The 20,310-nt window shown below is 44.1% G+C and overlaps 1 protein-coding gene across 6 annotated transcripts in view; it reads right to left on the bottom strand.

The window, feature by feature from the left end:
• The window catches only part of EIF2AK4 (eukaryotic translation initiation factor 2 alpha kinase 4), a 109,550-nt gene that overhangs the window by 25,104 nt on the left and 64,136 nt on the right, over window positions 1-20,310 (bottom strand). For 5 of the 6 annotated variants that reach the window (XM_082735534.1, XM_082735536.1, XM_082735537.1 and 2 more), the window contains 11 exons: window positions 20,075-20,129; window positions 19,205-19,284; window positions 16,333-16,434; window positions 14,827-14,880; window positions 11,022-11,258; window positions 9,405-9,477; window positions 8,690-8,811; window positions 6,230-6,279; window positions 5,122-5,290; window positions 3,819-3,935; window positions 1,992-2,057 (listed from right to left, as the gene is read on the bottom strand). In XM_082735534.1, the coding sequence (XP_082591660.1) occupies window positions 1,992-2,057; window positions 3,819-3,935; window positions 5,122-5,290; window positions 6,230-6,279; window positions 8,690-8,811; window positions 9,405-9,477; window positions 11,022-11,258; window positions 14,827-14,880; window positions 16,333-16,434; window positions 19,205-19,284; window positions 20,075-20,129 (1,125 nt within the window). The remainder of the gene's footprint in view (window positions 1-1,991; window positions 2,058-3,818; window positions 3,936-5,121; window positions 5,291-6,229; window positions 6,280-8,689; window positions 8,812-9,404; window positions 9,478-11,021; window positions 11,259-14,826; window positions 14,881-16,332; window positions 16,435-19,204; window positions 19,285-20,074; window positions 20,130-20,310) is intronic. The other variant, XR_014312988.1, reaches the window with a different exon arrangement.

Here is a 20,310-nt window from a genome sequence, read left to right on the forward strand (position 1 = left end):
ATGGCTAGAGACGATCTGTGGGCCAGGCCCAGTCCCTGGCACACAGCAGGGGAAACAGGAAGTAACTATGGTCATTGACCCGAAAGAAATTTCCACTGGAGCTCCCGGGAGTTAAACAAAATTATAGCTATTTTAAGACTATATAAGCATAACCTGGTTCAATGATAAGCTGGCGCATGGAAACAGCTGAATGAAGACTCAGCTTAATTCAATTTAATAATCACACACCACATGTATTTTTTTTAAATCCAAAAAGTAATGTCATCTCAATATCTTTCCTGTATTAAATGGTTTTCTTCTTAAAATTAAAAACTCTTTCTTCTCAAACTTTAACATTAAATTACCCCATTAATAAACTACCAGAAGCACTAGAGTCGTTATCTCCAGATCTGTGTCTTCACCCCATCATCAACAAACTCCAGGTGACTCTGGACAAGTCACGACATCTCTCTGGGCCTGAGATGCCTCATCTGTAAAATCAGAACACTGGGCCAGGCACTGGCTTGCGATATTACTGCTTCCTTTTCTAGTATCTTCAGAGTTTCCATTTTTAAAAAATGACAGCACTAAATGCCTTTATTAGGTGCTAATCCTTCCATCTTTAAGCTATCCAATGTACAACTTTGAAGCAATGCTCATCATCAGATAACCAGAGATTCAACAAAAAGAAGCTGACATTTGAAAATGCAGCTGAGGCAGCTATCATGTACAAGTGTGAAATATATCTGAAATGTGACATTAGTTCAAAGAACCTTCTGGGCTTGAACCTTCAGGTAAGGAATCACCAGACTGGGCAGTTTCTGGAGCAGATTCTTTGTGCTATTTTTACACGGAACTATTTCTGCTCACAGCTATGTGCTATGTACATGTCTAGAGGATTACGTAAATACTGTGCTTCCTATCAAAATATTTTATCACTGGTCACTTTGGGTACCATTAATATCTCCTCCAATATTTAACATCTTTTAACCTGGCTTAACTTCTAGAACTCCTAGGCTGTGTGATCTGGTTTACCTTCCCTGCCTGACTGCAGGTTGACTGTTCTGGGCTGCAGTCTGTGTGTGCAAGTTTGGTTAGAGAGCCAAGGGTAGACAGATGCTGCACGGATCCCCCCAGGGCTTTTTAAAGGCCAATATGAATTAAGTTGAAAGCAGCCCATGGACTCTTCAGCTGACTCCTTTATGTGCCTTAGCACTGTGCCAGCCACACTGTAGGTGTCCAAAAGAATGAGTGCCTCTGCCTGGCCCTGTGCAGTCATATTTTAACCTATCCTATACATGCATTTGCTGATCATCACAGGTCATGTAATGAAGTGCCCCAGCAGGGTTAGAGAGGTTGTGGGGAAGTTTTAAAGAAGTAGTTTTCTTATATAAATATTCAGGGAAATGTCAGAAATCTCTGCTGTCTTCTGCTATCTAGTGACTCCGTGAAGTTTGGGTCACCGTGCCCAAGATCAGAGACTAATGTGATGCCTGCTCAGAGAACAGGACAAACTTGTTTACACCACGAGATAGTCCTCACTGCCACTGGGATCAAAGCCAGATTTTAGGAGTTGGAAATGTACCGGAAAAGCAGGAGCTTTAATTCAACTCTGACATGCTGGAAGTTCAGCGGGGGTTGGGTAATGGGGGAAACCCAGATGGATCTGCAGAGTTTGGTGCCTCATCCCAGGCCCCTAGGATCTATTTCAGAAGAGAACAACTAGTACTAGACCCGCTTGCTCAGCAGGTGGCTCTGGAGGGCAGAGCAGCTGGTGATCAAGAAAGAACAGGCTGATGACCCCACGGTGAACAGCAGTGTGGGGAGGCAGGCTTTGAAGCCAGCACTGGGCCCTCTTCCCCTGATCCTCGGAGGCTGCCATGGAACCTATGAACCCTCAAGGGAAACCTGTTTGTAAGGCACTGGGGAGCAGCCCCGCCTCACTGCCTTGGAGATCAGTGTTGTCCAGAGTTTCAGAGAAAGCTGCGATAGCGCCATCACTGGGTACTTACGCTATTAGACGACAAAGACAGATTACAAAACTTGGCTTCCATTTCTCTCCTCGTCAGCTTTTCTGTCTACCGTGGAAAAGAAAGGGAACAACAAGAGTCACCAAATTTGGCACTGAATGTAAAGATACGATCTCCAGGCCACTTCCGACAAGTATATACCCTCCATTTTGGAGAAACTGCTCCAAATCATGAAGGATGGATTAATACTGTGACTAAAGAAAATTTTTTTCTTCCAATTCACATAAAACAAACATTTTTTTTTTTAAAGATTTTATATTTAAGTAATTTCTACACCCAATGTTGGGACTTGAACCCACAACCCCAAGACCAAGCGTTGTACACTCTACTGACTGTGCCAGACACATTTTAAGACATGTGTCTTAAAATACAAAAATTCCTGACATAAAGAATTAAAAGGGGGAGGATGCCCTTGCTATTCAGCTAAAACCATTCAGTGAGGCAATCTAGAACTGGACAGGTTGAACCAGGGGGTTTCTGTCTGGATGGCGAGGAAGTAATGGATTCATGTCCTTCTACCAAAAGCCACGTGCTGACAGCCTCTGAGCACTTTGTCCCACACCAGCAGATAGGCTTTGGCTGCGAGGTATGAGCAAAGATTACGTGATGCCCCTGTGCATAATCCCTGGGGTTCCTGCCAGCGTCTGATGGACACAGTGTGTCTGCTACTGCCGAGCAGAAGCTGCACTTCGGGGAGAAAAGCACCATGAAGAAACAGTAAAACTGGGGCCCTTGATGTGCATCTGCCAGAGGAGAAAGAAGCTATTTCGGCTTTTTGAGGTCCAGAAAACAGTAGGCCTGGGGTGCCTCGGTGGGTTGGTCAGTTAAGTGTTTTCCTTCAGCTCAGGTCATGTTCCTGGGGTCCTGGGATCGAGTCCTGCATCAGGCTCCCTGCTCAGTGGGGAGCTTGCTTCTCCCTCTCTGTCTGCTGCTCCCCCTGCTTATGCTCACTCTCATGTGCTAAGTAAATAAATAAAATCTTTAAAAAATGGGGCACCTGGGTGGCTCAGTGGGTTAAGCCTCTGCATTTGGCTTGGGTCATGGTCTCAGTGTCCTAGGATGGAGCCCTGCATCAGGCTGTCCGCTCAGCAGGGAGCCTCCTTCCCTCTCTCTCTCTGCCTGCCTCTCTGTCTACTTGTGATCTCTATCAAATAAATAAATAAAATCTTTTAAAAAAATCTTAAAAAAAGGAGAACAGTAAGCCAGCAGACTTCCACTCTCTGTTCTGCCTTAATCATAGACCATTTGGCACTATAGGTGATTGATCCTCCTGGATGCCCCTTATTTATTATAAACACAATATTTAACATGAAAAGAAATCAGGAAAGATACATATTCACCTTCATCTCAGCACCATAACACTACTGAAAATTTTCAGTGGTTCCCCTCCAGGCTCTGTGCACTTACCGCAGAGGACCTGTACACATACTGGAGAGCAGGGAGTACTACGACGAGGCTCAGTTAGGAAGAGTAACCGAAGGGCTGCTGCCCAGCACCACAGGGAACAGGAGCTAATGGAGGCTCCAACCGGGGTCCAAACCACTCTCTCCCGATTCCACCGAAAAGCCCAATGACAACATCTATAAATGACTTTATGCATAAGCACAGGTGGACTGGAAGAATTAAGGGGAGGACCTAAGCCCTTTATTCTCAATACAATCACTCCCTCCAATTGGTTTCTTTTTTTACTTTAGAGAAATGAGGGAAGGAGATAAAACTCCCAATTCAGTTCTATGGTGACATCATAAAGAAAACACTTATGAACTATTATCATTCTTCAATATCAAGTGAAAGTAATTAAATGCTTACCACGGCATCATACAGAATAACATAGACTTGACTGAGTTTATCTTCTGGGATTCCACAGTGTAAGAGGATTGCTTTCAATAACATGGTATGGTTCAAGTAAATACTATAATTTTTTTCCTAGGATACAACAGAGAAATTAATTAGTTTCATCGTAAAAACAGTATAGCACCAAAGCTGGCATCTTATCACGCACTTACCATCCAGGCAGGCGATTGTGGCAGGACTGAATTTTGGCATATTGCCTTCTAGTTTTTTTTCATAAGCATTCCTTTTACATTGTCATAATCAAACACTAGAATATAATCAAACCTTTCTTTTTTAAAAAAAGATTATTTATTTGTCAGAGAGACCACAAGCAGGGGGAACAGCAGGCAGAGGGAGAAGCAGGCTCCCTGCTGAGCAGAGAGCCCGATGTGGGACTCAATCCCAGGACTCTGAGATCAGGACCTGAGCCGAAGGCAGAGGCTTAACTGAATGAGCCACCCAGGCACTCCTCAAACCCTTTATTATATGTATCTAAACCACTCTGGTGTCCAGCTGTGGTGAAAACCTGAACGAGTTCACACAGATATCAGCAAGGGAGCGGAGCTGGTTCATCAGTTACTGCTGTTGACGATGGGCCGGAGGGACGACTGGCTAATGGGCGAGCATTCAGACTAGTGAGCAGAGCGCTGGGCTGGGTGCAGTGGGCTCTTCAGAGAAGCGGCCACGTGGGCTCTGCCCTCAGCAAGCATGTGTCGTCTCCCCTCGATGGCGGTGAGGGCAGAGGGGCAGGCTCCTGGGGCAGAAGGGGTGCCCACGTTGGCTGGGAAGGCAGCCTTTCTAGAGGAGGAACCCTGTGAGAGGCACGGCAGTGGAGGGCATGGACCCAGAGGCAAGGGCTGAGGAAAGCCAGTCGCTAGAAGCGCCACCAGATGCCGACTTGACGGAAAGTGAAGTTGGGGAGCTGAGAGCCAGGTCAGAGGGTGGGAGGGGTCCACAGAGGGTGCTGAACAAGATGGACGTGCTAAAAGCGTTCTAGGAATCTTAGCTAATTTCTTGCACTGTGGAAGAACGGGCAGTGCAGCAACACCCTTCCCCCAGAACAGATGAAAACAAAACCCACTCCTGTCAAGGTAGAGGCGAGAGCCTGACAGAAACCTCCAAGTAACGTCATCAAACTCTTCTCCATTATCCTAGCAAAATGTGGCCCGCTGCTAGTACCAAGTCGGGGGGCAGTTCTGTTGTGGTCACGCCCCCCACCCCTCCCCAGGTCAAGGACTCTAGCAGGGTAACCTCGGAACATCAGACCCTGGAAAGTAACCTGAAGCGCCGGGAACTCCTGGATGATCTCACAGATCGTGTAGATGACTTCGGCAGTGGGCAGAGAGCTGTTGGCGGCAGACGTGACGATATCGAATGCACATTCCAGAAGCTCTTTGGGATGAAATCGGTCTAACTTGCGAGGCCTGAACACACGCTCTATGCAGTACCTGGAGAGAGAAACCCAAAAACCCAGGTCACTGCTTCCTGGAATCATAAACGTGTAAGAGGCTACTGAACAAGAGAAAAGAAACAGAAGAAAATGAATCAGTGGTGTGAGCAAGAGACCTTAAAGACAGATTTAGCTGCCAATTCCTCAGGGTCTGGGGGGCGGGGGGAGAGGCAGCCACTATTAAATAATGGGGCTTCATTTTTTTTTTTTAATGTTTGAAATAGAGATGAAATTGCACACAAGAAATAATTTTACCTGTAGTGCTCGCTCTCTACACAGGGACACACCTTAGGACTATTAATTAACTGTCACTGGCAGCTGAGAAGAGAAAGGAAAGGAAGAGCTCTGACTTCGCTCTAAGAAAGGCCCTTTTAAGGAGGGTGCCTTGTTGACAACAATACAGCTTCCATTTATGAAGCTCTCGCTGCTCGACCGCTGAGGGATCTAAACGTAGAGAAAACGCTTCTCCGCTGCTAAGCGCCCACAGGTCCAGGGCGCGCCGCACGCACACCTGCTGGGTTCACTTCGTTTTCTCTACAGGTGGCTTTTGTTCAGTACCTGTGGAGGCAGGCTTTACACGGAGACGGCTGGCCATTTGTCCCTCTAATTAAGTTTTAAAAGGGGCCATCCGTGATCAAAAAGAGCCCTCAGTTTTTGTCAAGCAACCACTTGCAAAATAATTAGTTCTGTTGGTTGGGAACGTTAGAAGGCAGAGAACAGACCAAAGGGGCTTCAGGGAACCTACCTAACAGCTGCATGTCCACTAAAGGGAAGGCTATGAGTCTCTGTCACCCCTGAGAGGGGGACTGCGGCTGGGCATCAGGACTGTTGTTCCAAACTCACTACTTTAAACCCAAAATTCAAACCCCAAATGATAAAACATCCTTCCTTGGTTTCTCTCCCACATCCACTAGATGAAACACCCCGAGTTTCGTACCGTTTCAAATTCAATATATTATTTCTTGCCACGTATCTTGCAAAAGGAATCTGCAACACAAAGTTTCAAAGGTCAACCTCAAAATGTGCCAACAACCTCTCCTTTGGGTTTTTTAATTAACAGCTTTGTTGAGCTAGAACTCACCGAGCATAGAGTCTACCCTTTTACAAGGTACAACTCTGTGGTACCTTGGAAATTTACAGAGTAGTGGATGGCTTGCCATTTGTGGGCCCTGAAATGTTCCTGAGGTGGTCAGTCAGCAGCCAACCCCACTGCTGGGAGCGCCACTGACCTTACTTACTATGGCATTTCTTGGGATTTTAAATTTGAGAAAAATTTGCTTCTAATTAAATGTGCTCTGTCCAGTTTTATTATGCCAAGTTAAAATCAGTGCCAGTTATCTGGTTAACTGTAACTCTTCTCTCCCTTTATCTATTTTTGTCCACCCCCCCACCCCACCCCACCTCCTTACCGGGTTGTTCTTTGTATTTAAGAGTCTGGGTTTTTTTGTTTTCCAGATTCCAAACAGAAGTGAAATCCTACAGTAGTTATCTTTCTCAGATTTACTGTATTTAGTATAATACCCTCTAGCTCCATCCATGTTGTTGCAAATAGCAAGATTTCATTCTTTTTTTGGCTGAATAATACTGCACTGTATGGATATACCACATCTTCACTCATTCATCTATCAAAGGATACTTGGACTGTTTCCCCACCTTGGCTACTGTAAATAATGTAATTATGTAAATAGCTGAAATGTCTTTTCAAGTGTCATTTATGATAATCCAATCCAAATGCATCTTCTCGCTTGTGGTGACTTCCCGGATTTCCCACTATCTTCTAGCCACTCACTAATAATAACCACAATTTATGAAATTATTGTCAGATTATCTAGCATCATACCATTAATGATGGATCAAATTCTGAAAGTGTACTTTTTTTTTTTTTTAAAGATTTTTTATTTATTTATTTGACAGAGAGAAATCACAAGTAGATGAAGAGGCAGGCAGAGAGAGAGGAAGGGAAGCAGGCTCCCTGCTGAGCAGAGAGCCCGATGCGGGACTCGATCCCAGGACCCTGAGATCATGACCTGAGCCGAAGGCAGCGGCTTAACCCACTGAGCCACCCAGGCACCCCGAAAGTGTACTTTTTATTTGGGGGGAATGGCTATTAGCTCGGAAAGCAAGCGGGTGTTTAAAAATCTGCGCTTTAGGGCTGCCTGGGTGGCTCAGAAGGCTGAGCATCCGACTCTTGACTTCAGCTCAGCTCACATCAGGTCATGAGATCCAGGTCTGTGGGCATCGGGCTCAGTGCTCAGCAGGAGTCTGCCTGAGATGATCTCCCCACTCCCTTGCGCTCTCTGCTCCACCCTTCCATTAGTGCTCTCTCTCTTTCCAATAAATGTATCTTAAAAATACCTGCACTTCAATCTAATGTCTAAAGAATAAACAGCCAGTTTTAAGTATAGCAACTTAAATACTTTTATCAATCCAATGGGTGAAGTTGAGATACCTTTTCTTTGACCTTCTTTATTATGCATGAGGCTGAACATCGCTTCAGGAGTTTATCAGCCCTGTGCATTCTCTCTCTGAGAACTGCCTGGTTATACCCTTTGCTGATCTCTCCACATGTCAGTGTTTTCTGTACACGAGAGGAATGAAGCTCATGTCTGTCTCATGCATAGACAGGGCTGCAGATGGGCTCACTGGTAGGCCACACTATGCGAGTGGATAACCCGCATCAGAGCGCTGCCGTCAAAAGGAACCCTGGGGATCAGAAGCAGGCCAGCACAAGCAGAATTCAGCACACCTCATTAGCAGAGGCACTTGCTGTCAGAAGAATTTAATTGTTCTCCGCATTAACACGTTAGGAAGTCAGTGAAAATCTAGCCAGGAGGTAAAGAAAACAACTGTGTTCGTCTGTCTTGAGTCAGCCAGATCAAGTCGTGGCGGTCACTTGGCAGAGCTCAATAACGGGGCACAGATGTGGCATTGGCAACGCAGGGGGCCAGTTTCTAGGGTCATAAGCACCTGTGCTATAAGGAAGGTGGATGTATACAAGGTCAGACATTCACTAAATTCCAGTGATGCTCTCACCCTAGTAACTCCCTCAACGATGTGTCTCCTAAGGGCGCCTGCATGGCTCAGTGGGTTACGCCTCTGCCTTTGGCTCAAGTCATGATCTCAGGGTCCTGGGATAGAGCTCCACATTGGGTTTTCTGCTCATCAGGGAGCCTGTGTCTTCCGCCCTCCCCCGCCTGCCTCTCTGCCTACTTGTGATCGTTCTCTCTGTCAAATAAATACATAAAATCTTTTAAAAATCCCCCCAAAACAAAAAAAACAAATGTGTCTCCTAAAGTTGATATTTAGAATATAAGCCGAGGGGGAAAACTGATGGCTAAGGTAATCCATACGTGGCCAGACCCAGCATCTGGCCTGCCCGGGGTGCTCCCAGACTCACCCGCAGGTCGAAAGGAAGCATCACCAGCATTCCACTGTGATCCACGAATAAGGCAGCTTCATTGTGTTCGTATATTTGCCTATTCTGTGGAAGCAGCAGTGGGGTACACAACTGGACAGCTCCTACACCAAGTCAGAAAAAAATAACTGAGCATCCAGTTATTACATAGAATCCACCATTCCTAGAAGGCAACTGAAAATGAACACAGATCCGATGGTGAAGTCATCTGCTACTGGCCGCTGAAATCACGAGCAAGCAGTCTTCAGCTCTGACTCCACTAATGGACAGCTCATCTGAGGTCAAGTCTGTTAACCAGTCTCATTTCTGTCTCCACAACCTGACTGTATTTTAGTAGCAAGGCTCTAATATTCTAATCATAATACTCAAAATGGTTCTCCTCAACAAGCTGAGTGTTAAAAATATGCTTAAGGGGTGCCTGGGTGGTTCAGTCAATTAAGCTTCTGCCTTCGGCTCATGTCATCATCATCCCAGGGTCCTGTGATCGACCCCCCACATCAGGCTCCTTACTCCATGGGGTGCCTGCTTCTCCCACTCCCTTTCTGCCCCCTCCCTTGCCCCTGCTCTGACAAATAAATAAACTCTTATAAAGAAATAAAGGTAAAATATGGTTGCAGCCAAATCTATTAAGAGTACTTTTAATGATGAAACAAAACACTTTTTAAGATGGCTATGATTTTTTTTAAAAAGGACATACCATGTCTTTTAAAAACACGGACGATGGTGTCACACACGTGTTGCTGTATCTTGGATGTTCGGATTGAGAAGCTCTAAAATATGACCAATTAACATGTCATCAAAGCCAAATCGAAGGGATCCCCTAAAACACGCATCTGTAGCTTGCAGTAAGCATCACATTACTTACTCCCAAGACCTTAAAGGAGAGTTAAAGGAGAGGTCCGCAGTGAGTCCCTCTTAGAACAGGTGTAGGGAGAGAAGACAATGGCACATCCTGCAGGACGTCCCACCTGAGGAAGGGGACCTAAAGCTCCAAGCCCAGACTTTTTACCATGGTGATGTATGCCATTCAGGGGGAGCTTGTCAATATGCACATTCTCCCCCAAGCCTTCCCAGGGATACTGTGGAGCAACCAACCAGCTGATGGCATTAGGCCTCTGCTCACATACTAAGGTGATCCACGAGTACGGGGGTGGGGGGGGTGGGTTTGAAAGTTACATGGCATTTACAAATTTTGTAAAGACCTCTCCTTTCCATTTGTTTCTTAGTATATGAAGGAAGGAATACCATTTCACTTGAAGAAATTTAGAAAACAAGAGACAAGCACAAAGACATAAATTAAAATCCTGTAAGGATCTTTCTACTATTGCCAGCCAGCAAAAACTGGTTTGGTCCTTGAGAACTCTCCTGATCTTGCACAAATCGTACCACCACCTTCTCCACTACTCTTTTAAAATTACATCATTATTTTAAGCACATGGAAACACACAAGGAATAGGACAAATACCTGTCCTTCACCCATCTTTTCCAAATTTTAACAATTTGCTATATTGTTTCAGACTGCTTTTGTTTGAAAAGAAAAAAAAAAGAAAGAAGGAAGGAAAGGAGGAAGAGGAGGAAAAAAGAAAAAAGGAAGAAAAAGTTGCAGGCTGCTAAACCTGGGTATGTCTCAAAAACCATCTGGGTGCTTTTAAACAGAGACTCTCGGAGAGCCTCTCACACCTGGACATTTCAGGTCATTAGATCAGAGGAGGGCCTGAGTGTCGGAATGGTCCAAAGGCTTCCCAGGTGGACCTCCAGGGGCAGCCAGCTTTGGGAACTACTGACCAGATGGTCTGAATCTCAGCCAGTTTGATGGTTTCAGCTCTGGGCAGCAGGGCCAGGGCTTGGTCTCCAAAAGCACAGCTCCTTAAACTCTTAGGTGGATGGAGAAGGGGGTGGGTTGGGAACGCCTTAGAGTTACATGATTAGAATCATGGCTCTGGGGGTGCCTGGCTGGCTCAGTCGGCTGAGTGTGGGCCTTCCGCTCAGGTCATGGTCTCCAGGTCCTAGGATCCAGCCCTGCATTGGGCTTCCTGCTAGTAGGGGGTCTGCTTCTCTCTTCCCTCTGCCCCTTCCCACCACTTGCTCTCTCTTTCTCTGTCTCAAATAATTAAAATCTTTTTTTTTTATTAAAAATAAAAATAAAAATAAAATCATGGCTCTTCCCAGCATAATGCATACGGCACACATTCTGCATACATGGACCTCAGATATACGTTGGAGGCATTAAAGGACTCCATGACAACTAAGGAACTAACTTGACCCTTCTGTGAACAGAGCCGCGCCCTCTCCTGGCAGGACAGTGTAAGCCCACCTTTGGCATGTTGCTGTCATAGGTGTAGTCGATGGCCGGGGAGATGCGTTGAGAGAAGATGTGGGCCATCATGGTGCGGTAGGCCTTCCCATCCACGTTGGCTAGGGTGTGGTGCAGAACTTCGTGTAGCTCCGACTCCTCCATCTGGGGTGGGGGCAGCAGCTCGCTCTTGAGCAGTTCTGTGGCTGTGGGCCGCTTGGCGGGATCGTGGTTCAATAGCCAGGAGATGACCGATTTCTGGAATGAAAGCCAGGCACGCTGGTGACCCGACGTGACAGATGACACTCCGGAATTCCGAGAAACTGGTGGCTGGCTCCAGCCAAAGAAGAGATACCACACTTCTTGCACGAAGTTGGTGCATTTTAATTAGTACTTCTGAAATCGGTCATTTCTTCCTCCCCATATTTCACTATGGCCACACAGCAGTGCAACACTGTAATAGGAGTGTTTCTTAAAAGGCAGAGATGCTGGGGCACCGGGGTGGCTCAGTCAGTTGAGCGTCTTGACTCCTGATCAGGTCATGATCTCGGAGTCATGGGATCGAGCCCCCGTCAGGCTCCATGCTCAGTGGAGAGAGTCATCTCTCTCCCTGTATTCCTCCTCCCCCGCCTCATGAGCTCTCTCTCTCTCTCAAATCAATAAATATATGACAGCTGCCCTTTTTATATCTTACTGTTATAAACAACTAAAAAAACCCTCAACTCAATAACTACATATAGGCAGAATTTAGCCTTATAAACACACAAAATACTGTTTCAAAAAAAGGTGCCGGAACATAAAACAATTACCTCTAGATGACTAATTTTAGTAAAAATCATAATGCATAGTAGCTGATGGCATCTTGTTTTAATTTTTTCTTCTCCATTATGCTATTTGAATTAATACCACTCCCTGGAAGTGCCTTGATTTATGTTTCTCATTTACCATGGCCTCATAACCCCTAATCTTGAAAGGTCTCTTCATGTGTCCTTAACTCTCTCGTTTACAGTAAGGACTTACAAAGAGAGGAATACCTAGGATCAGAAACATCTCAACTTTTAGACGAATCTTATTAAGTATTTTCTAATTATGTATTTTTAATACACGTTCTCCTAGTGGGCCTCCCAACGCCTACCTCTGTCTTCAGCTAAAATGAGCACACATGCAAAGAAAGGAACTGACAAGATACAACTTTTGTGAAAAGCTGTATTAAATTAAAACTTTTGTTGTAGGGCAGCAATTGTGTTATATTCAGTACAGAGCACCTTCTACTCTGCCTCCTTGCAGATAAAAAGCAACAACTGTGATGTGGGCGGTAGCAGGGGCTATGGTCCATGGACCAAGTTGTTCCAGCTCAAACACACTGAGTGCACATCTATGAGAGGCCAGTGTCGTCCAGAGAAATGGTTTATACAGTTGCTCTTGCGTCTGTAGTTTAATAAAACAGACCCCACAGCTGCCAACATGTGGGAATGCTGAGGAAGACCGCCCTTGTCACAGGGAGAGACTCTGAAATGAACACTTACTTGTGACATTCGAAAACACAGGAAACGACTCCATACAAATCAGCGGTAACAGCTAACTCAAGAAGCAGAAACGTAACACAGTGTATTGTCCAGTAGTCCCTCGCTAATAGGACAGTCGAGGCAGAACAGGTCCCTTTCACCATCAATAAATGTCATGTTAAATACTACTAAATCATAGGATGCCCGTGCTGACATAAATAAAGGGCACTTAATCCTTTTATTTGACAGGCGATGAAAGTTAAAGTCTTGATAAGTTTAGTGACTCGTCCAACCAGATGTATCACCCATAAGCAAGAAATCGCAAACTAATGTCATGCTCTAGCTAGGTTTCTGTCCTCAACATTAATGATTTAAATAAGGTAGTATGCCTTGATTATAATTCAGAAAAGTCAGTTTCTCAACACCCAAAGAACAAAGAATCCAATCAAGAAATGGGCAGAAGACATGAACAGGCATTTCTGCAAAGAGACATCCAGATGCCCAAGAGACACATAAGAAAGTGTTCAACATCACTCAGCATCAGGGAAATACAGATCAAAACCACAGTGAGATACCACCTCACACCAGTCAGAATGGCTAAAATTAATCAGTCAGGAAACGAAAGGTGCTAGCAAGGATGCAGAGAAAGGGGAACCCTCCTATACTGTTGGTGGGAATGCAAGCTGGTGCAGTCACTCTGGAAAACACCATGGAGGTTCCTCAAGATGTTAAGAATAGAGCTACCCTACAACCCAGCAACTGCACTACTACGTATTTACCCCAAGATACAAATGTAGTGATCCGAAGGGGCACGTGCCCCCTGAATGTTTATACCAGCAATGTCCACAATAGCCAAACTATGGAAAGAACCTACATGTCCATCAACAGATGAATGGATAAAGAAGATATGATATATATATATATCATATCTTCTGTTTTATATATATATATATATAACAAAATATTATGTAGCCATCCAAAAACCCCCAGAAATCTTGCCATTTGCAATGATGTGGATGGAACTAGAGGCTATTATGCTAAGCAAAATAAGCAATCAGAGAAAGACAATTATCGTATGATCTCACTGATACAATGAATCTGAGAAACAAGACAGAGGATCATAAGGGAAGGGAGGGAAAAATGAAACAAGATGAAACCAGAGAGGGAGACAAATAAGAGACTCTCAATCTCAGGAAACAAACTGAGGATGGCTGACAGGTGGGGGGTTAAGGGAGAGGGTGGCTGGGTGATGGCCACTGGGAGGGTATGTGCTATGGTGAGACCTGTGAATTGTTTAAGACTGATGAATCACAGACCTGTACTCCTGAAACAAATAATACATTATATGTTAGTAAAAAAAATACATTGTCTGTATACCAAAATAAATAAATAAATATAAAGGAAAGAAAGAAAAGTTAGTTTCAGGAATAAACTTCTATATGCCCAGAGTATCAACCACAGAAGGCTTCACCATGACAAACTGTCAAGCATGAAGAAGCAACGCACACCAAAGGCACAAGACACAAATCCACTGATCATTGTTCATTCCAATCAGCTGGGTGCCACAGATCCCTGACATGAGTTACAGACACGCACACTCAGGTATTTCTAGTACGAAGAAGAAAGTGTTTTACTTTAAAATACTGATAATACCAGGAGCGCCTGGGTGGCTCAGTGGGTTAAAGCCTCTGCCTTCGGCTCAGGTCATGATCCCAGGGTCCTGGGATTGAGCCCCGCATCGGGCTCTCTGCTCAGCAGGGAGCCTGCTTCCCCCTCTCTCTCGCCTGCTTCACTGCCTGCTTGTGATCTCTGTCTGTCAAATAAATAGATAAAATCTTAAAAAAAAAAAAATACCGTTAACATCAGACTGTCCAGTCTTCCCCTTTACAATCTGAGCTACTTTAATTACAAAATGGAACAAAATTATAGTTTTAAATTGGATTTTTCTTTTCTTAAAAAGTCCCAAGCTCTTTCTTTTCTTTTCTTAAAAAGTTCCAAAGTTTCTCTAAAATAATGAAATCTAAAAGCATTCTTTTTTTCCAGTAGCTAAGCCAAGGTTCCAAGCAGCACTTCAAAAACACAATGAACCACGCAGAAGAACCCTGGAGTTTGCTTATTTTCTGTGCCAGTCCCTGGCATTTTTTTTGGTGTGTTTCAAGTCTAATAACATTTTAAGCATTTCATCTTTTGATATTTTTTCCCAAACTGTTCTCAGGGCACAAGACAATGAGTGGCAGAAGATGACTAATCGAAAAAGAAGAAAAACAGTAATTAAAATCCAAGAGTGAAGACACTGTAATGAAAGCATCGGAGAAAATTACCTGCTTTGTATGCTCTCCATCATCGAAGTCTTCTGGAAACTTAGGCGAAGTGGGCTGAAAGAATACAATATTCAAATCAGCACATGCTTGGCAAGCTGCCACAGTGAAAACATTTATTTCCCAGAGGTAAGAAAATCAAGGACAGAAATGAAAACAAGTTAAGACTCAGAGTGATACCTTCTTGAAACCCAACACCCATTGTTCCAAGTACATACATGTTATTTTCATACAAGCTTGACCCCAATGACCGCCTAGGAGACAGAAAGCATCTCAGCTGAGGACAAAGTATTTTAAGATCCAATGGTTTCAGAGGAAGACAAAGTAGCTTTAGTAAACACACAGAGGAAAAGAAGCCAAAAAACCCCCCACCAGAGCACCAACAAAGAGCAAAAGAAAAACATTAATCCTGAAACCTCTACTTGCTGAAAAGCTCTCACCTTCCTGGTCAATAAGATCTCAATCAGAACATTAACTTGCCAGTTTGGTTTTTTGTTTTGTTTGTTTGTTTGTTGTTACAGTTTAGATACTCTTGAAATGAGGGAACAAACATGAATTTTAGACTAAAGAAAGGTACTTCATCCAGGATATAATCTTTTAAGAGCATTCCAAGCCAAGGCAAGGACATGGTAATCACTTCATTTATCTCCAAACTTTGTGAACACCACAGTCCATGCTGTACTGGGTATAAAAGAATTCAACAGTTTTCAAAAATATCTAGAGCAGCATCTTCAGTGACGGTGTAGAGGACTGTAGCTCAGGAAAATGGAAGGCTCTTCACATCTCTGACTCATGTATCACAAGTCTCCATCACCCTCACCCAAACCTTTTTCTCCACTTTCATCCTAGTGCCCTTTCCGGTGGGCATCCTTGGCCTCACGTGCTTTTAGTTTGGGCAATAACGGAGGCAAGGATTAATCCCAAGAGCATAGAGGGAGGTTTCACTGGGGGAATAAAAAAGTCAAGGGGTTGTTATCTTCCTCAGACCCTTTTTAACTTCTGGCCATGGGGGTACTGTTAAGGCAAACCGCTATGTCAACTCAGTTGGAACCTTTAATTTCTAGAACTAAATATCCATTATTCTTATAACCTATTTCCACTGTTGCAACTATACTGATACATGCAAAGTTTTGGGATCGCTCCTTTGTTTTAAAACCAAGGTGGGGGTGGCACACCTGGGTGGCACAGTTAAGTATCCGGCTCTTGATTTCGGCTCAGGTTGTGATCTCAGGGTCATGAGATCGAACCCCACATTGGGCTCTGCACCGCACATGGAGAGTCTCTCTCTCTCTCCCTTTGCTCGTCCCTGCACTTGCTCGGGCAGGTACTCCTTCTCTAAAATGAATAAATAAAATCTTACCAAAAAAAAAAAAAAATAGAACTATAGGTAATAGTAAGACTGACTCTTTCATATTACAAATACCAGAAAAATACCCTGCATTAAGTTCTGGTGTCCACGCTAAGATCTTGGTTGCTCAAAATTGAGGCGTTAAAATATCTGATACGTACATCTCTGAGTTGGTTGAGGACAAAGATCCTTTCTGAGGCTGTGACCATGGGGTGATAGGACATCTCAAAGAAGATAATTCCCAGGCTGAAGAGATCCACTTTCTAGGGAGAAGAAACTGTATTTAGACAGCCTTGAATATGTCATTTATCAGGGAATTACAGGACAAGCACTACTAGCTGGAGAAAAAAGTCTGCCTAAGGGAAAAATAGGCCATACTAGGAAAAAACTTGATTTCTTCTTTAAAAAAAAAAAAAGAAAGAAAGAAATAGATCTAGAGTACTGATAAAATATTTGGTATGATGTCCCAACACTCTCCTTGAAAACTCATTGTCACTGGTTTAGCTATATACAGACATAGAAAATCACTGGCCAAACAATGAGAGTAATCACTAAAGGACAACTGCAATCTGTCAAAGGAATCTGCTTTGCTTTGCACCTTTACAAACCATCTCAATAGTGGAACACAGACCAAAATCTGCAGTTGACAGCAAAGGTCAGCTACTGACTGCAAAGCCCTATCAATGAAGACAGAATAATGGTACCACAGAAAGATGATGTGACTAATCAACAGAATATGGAAATGCAACTAAAAAAGAAGTGGGGCGAGTCAGTGCAGAAGGTCAGGCGGGGAGCTGCCGATGAGAGGACCATCTGCAGAAGGCAGCGTGGCAGCCAGCACGGTCCTCCCGAGGGGCAGGCTGTTCACAGCAAACTGCTCACAGGCACACACGCCACATTCAGGGGCGACTCTGGCATGAATCTGGACTCAAGGATTAGGAGGACAGACTAATTATCACCAAGTGACCTCCCAAGTTTTAAATGCTGTAGCATTTCCTACACATTGGTTGTAGAAAATGTGAACATCCAGAAGAGCACCAAGAAAAACAGCACTCACTCATCATCCCACTGCTCCAGTATATTTCCTACTCATATCAGAGAGCTGCCCCCTTCACGTTTTTTAAAAATAAACACAATAGGGTCACCTGGGTGGCTCAGTGGGTTAAGCCTCTGCCTTCGGCTCAGGTTATGATCTCAGGGTCCTGGGATCAAGCCCCGCATCAGGTTTCCAGATCGGCAGGGAGCCTACTTCTCCCCTCTCTCTTTCTCTGCCTGCCTCTCTGCCTACCTACAATCTCTCTGTCAAATAAATAAATAAAATCTTTAAACACACACACACACTCTATAAAACTAGAACCATACATTTTGTAATTTTTATTCCCTTAAGAGAGCATGAATATTTTCCAGCTAGTGTATTATTTTTCCAAACCAGGCTTCTAAAACATGATTTTAATGACATATTGTATTCAATTATACAGAAGTCCTGTAATTTATTTAGCCATTCATTTTTAAACACCAGTTTTTTTTCCACTGTTCTAAATAATGCTGTGACAATCCCCTTTTATACCCATCTTTTTGAATGTTGTTGTTTCCTCTGGGTAGATTTCAAGAAGGGTAATTGCTGGGACAAAGGGTGGAAAGAGCCTCTTGCATTTCATTACATGTGGCAAACTGAACTCTGGAGAGGCTGCACTAAGGGAGTCTGCGCCATGCCACAGCCCCGCTGGGTATTTGGCTATCTGTATAGAATTCCACTGTCACTGCCTGGTGCTCCTTATCAGAATGGAAACCCAGGCTTGGGGTTCACTGTAAGCTTGAAAATATGCTCTGATGTGAATTGCCTGCCCAATATATTTTTGAAATTTTGCTCTACACTCACCCTAAGGGATCCCATCCAGCCGCATGGCTTTAAATCCCACCTGCGTGAGGATGACTCTTGGATTTATACCTGATTCCAACCTTTCCACTGAACTTAAGTCCCGAGTCTTCAATAACCTACTGAACATCTATAAGTAGATCTCTCATCAGGCATTTCCAAATTAACATGACCCCCAAACAGAATTTTGCTGCTGTCCTCTCCTGTCTCTCCCATCTTGGACAACTAGCCCGCCCCCAACTGCTCCAGCAGAAACCTGGGCACTGTCCTATCACCCTACCTTATCTCCACCCAACCTCCCCTTGACCACGTGTCTTATTTGAGCACACTTCTCCCCACGGCTACCGCCACCACTCAGGTTCCAGCTAGCAGCCACCCAACCTGACTTCTGCAAAGCCTCCAGCAGCAGCTGGAGTGAACTCTCTTGCTCAAGACCCTGCAGTGGCTCCCTGTGCACACCCCTTTTTCAAGGCCAAGCTGGCTCTACATCATTTGACCTTGATCTTCCTTTCCAGCTTCATGCCTTTCTCCCCCAGCGCTCACCAGGTTGTATCTGCATGGATGTTCTTTTTGATGGTCTCCAATGGGCAAGCCAGTGCTGGCTCGGTTTTCTCCTTATGCATGCTATTTCTTTTGCTTACCCTTTTTTCCTCTCAGCTCCCAACTTCATGTGGCTTGTCCCTTCTCTAACCTTAAAGCCATCCTCTTGGGGAAGCCTTCTCTGGTCAGTTTATCTGGACATGCTGCCCCCCTACTGCTCTCTGGAGTCGATTTCTTTTCTTAACCATTTGTGATTATTTTATGTTTTCGCCTATTTATTGTTTCATCCACCAAAGGTTAAGCTCTTCCAGGGCTGGAATAAGACACCTGTCTTATCAGTCAACTGTCCTGTTCTCTGTATTTCTAGGGCCCAGCTTAGGACGAGGTTCGTGAAAATCCTTTCTGGATGGATGGACAGTAAGGTCCTTAGCAGCAACAGTGCCAGCTTCAGGGGAGTCATCAACTCGACATACATGTGGATATGTCGAATAAATGAATGAATGAATGTTCCCATTGCAGCGGCAATTAACACCAAACGCTATGATCTCGATCACGATGTTCTTCCTACGATCTTACCCTTGAGACCTCCCCTTCGCCCCAGAAACCTTCCCCTTTACCTGGTTGTACGTGGGTCTACTGCTTCCTTGGATCTCTGGGCTTACATATAAAGCAGTACCAACCATTCCAGTCAGATGACCTGCATGGAAAAAGACAAAGTGAAACTTTTCTAATAAGAGGACTAAGGAGGTAAGACAAATTTTTATTTAAAAGAAAAAAGGAGGAGAGGGAGCTTCTTAGGAATGAGGCATGATCTGTTAACTCTTCACTGCCTTCAGAGGAAGGCAAAGTACACACTTCACCGAGGGTTTAACCAGAAGTCACGTTATGGCCACAGACTCTGTTCCACATGGGAGGTCTCTGCTCTTGCAGAGGGGTGGTGCAGAGAGAAGACCCCAGACATCCAGACATCCCAGGTCATGAGGTAACCTCACATTAGCTTGTGGGGTCAAAGTGTAACCGTCTACCCATGACAGCCAATTATCTAACTAAAGCTCTAATTTAGTTAAGATAGTGAAGAGGGGAAAAAATAACTGAAGCATGCTCACCGTTTTGTTAATTTAATGAGTAATTGTAATTTGCTTTAGAATAAAATCTTTATGGATGAAAAACAGGTTTCAGATTAAGAAACCTGTACTGTATGGCATATTAAAAATTTTCTAAGAGAGCAGATCTTATGCTGAGTGTTCTTACCACAAAATTTAATAATTAGGAAGGCAGGAGGAAACCTGGAGATTATGGATATGTTTATAACATAGGTTGAGATGGATGGTTTCATGGGTATATATGTATCTCCAAGCTCCTCAGGGGTATACATTATATTTGCACAGCTTTTTATATGTAAAGGAGAGAGAGAGAAAACCAGAGAAGAAAACCCCTGTGGTCTGCTTTTTAATCCACTAATTAAACATACAGTCTTCTGGATTTACCTGAGGGGTCTGATTTAATCGAGTGATCTGCCGTATCATCTTGCTTGCCATCAGCCTAAAAAAATACAAGCCAGTCAAATACCACTTTTAAAATGTTATGTCATTCCACAGAAATGGCCTCTCCATTTCTAAATCAAGACCAACAGAAAACTTACCCACAGAAAACAGAATTAACTACAATAATGTTTTTTCTGTGCTCTAAATAGTGTCTGTTTATTTAGCCTGCTAAAGCGGGA

The sequence above is a fragment of the Mustela nivalis genome, assembly GCF_964662115.1.
Source record: "Mustela nivalis genome assembly, chromosome: 6".
NCBI classification, from domain to species: Eukaryota; Metazoa; Chordata; class Mammalia; order Carnivora; family Mustelidae; genus Mustela; species Mustela nivalis.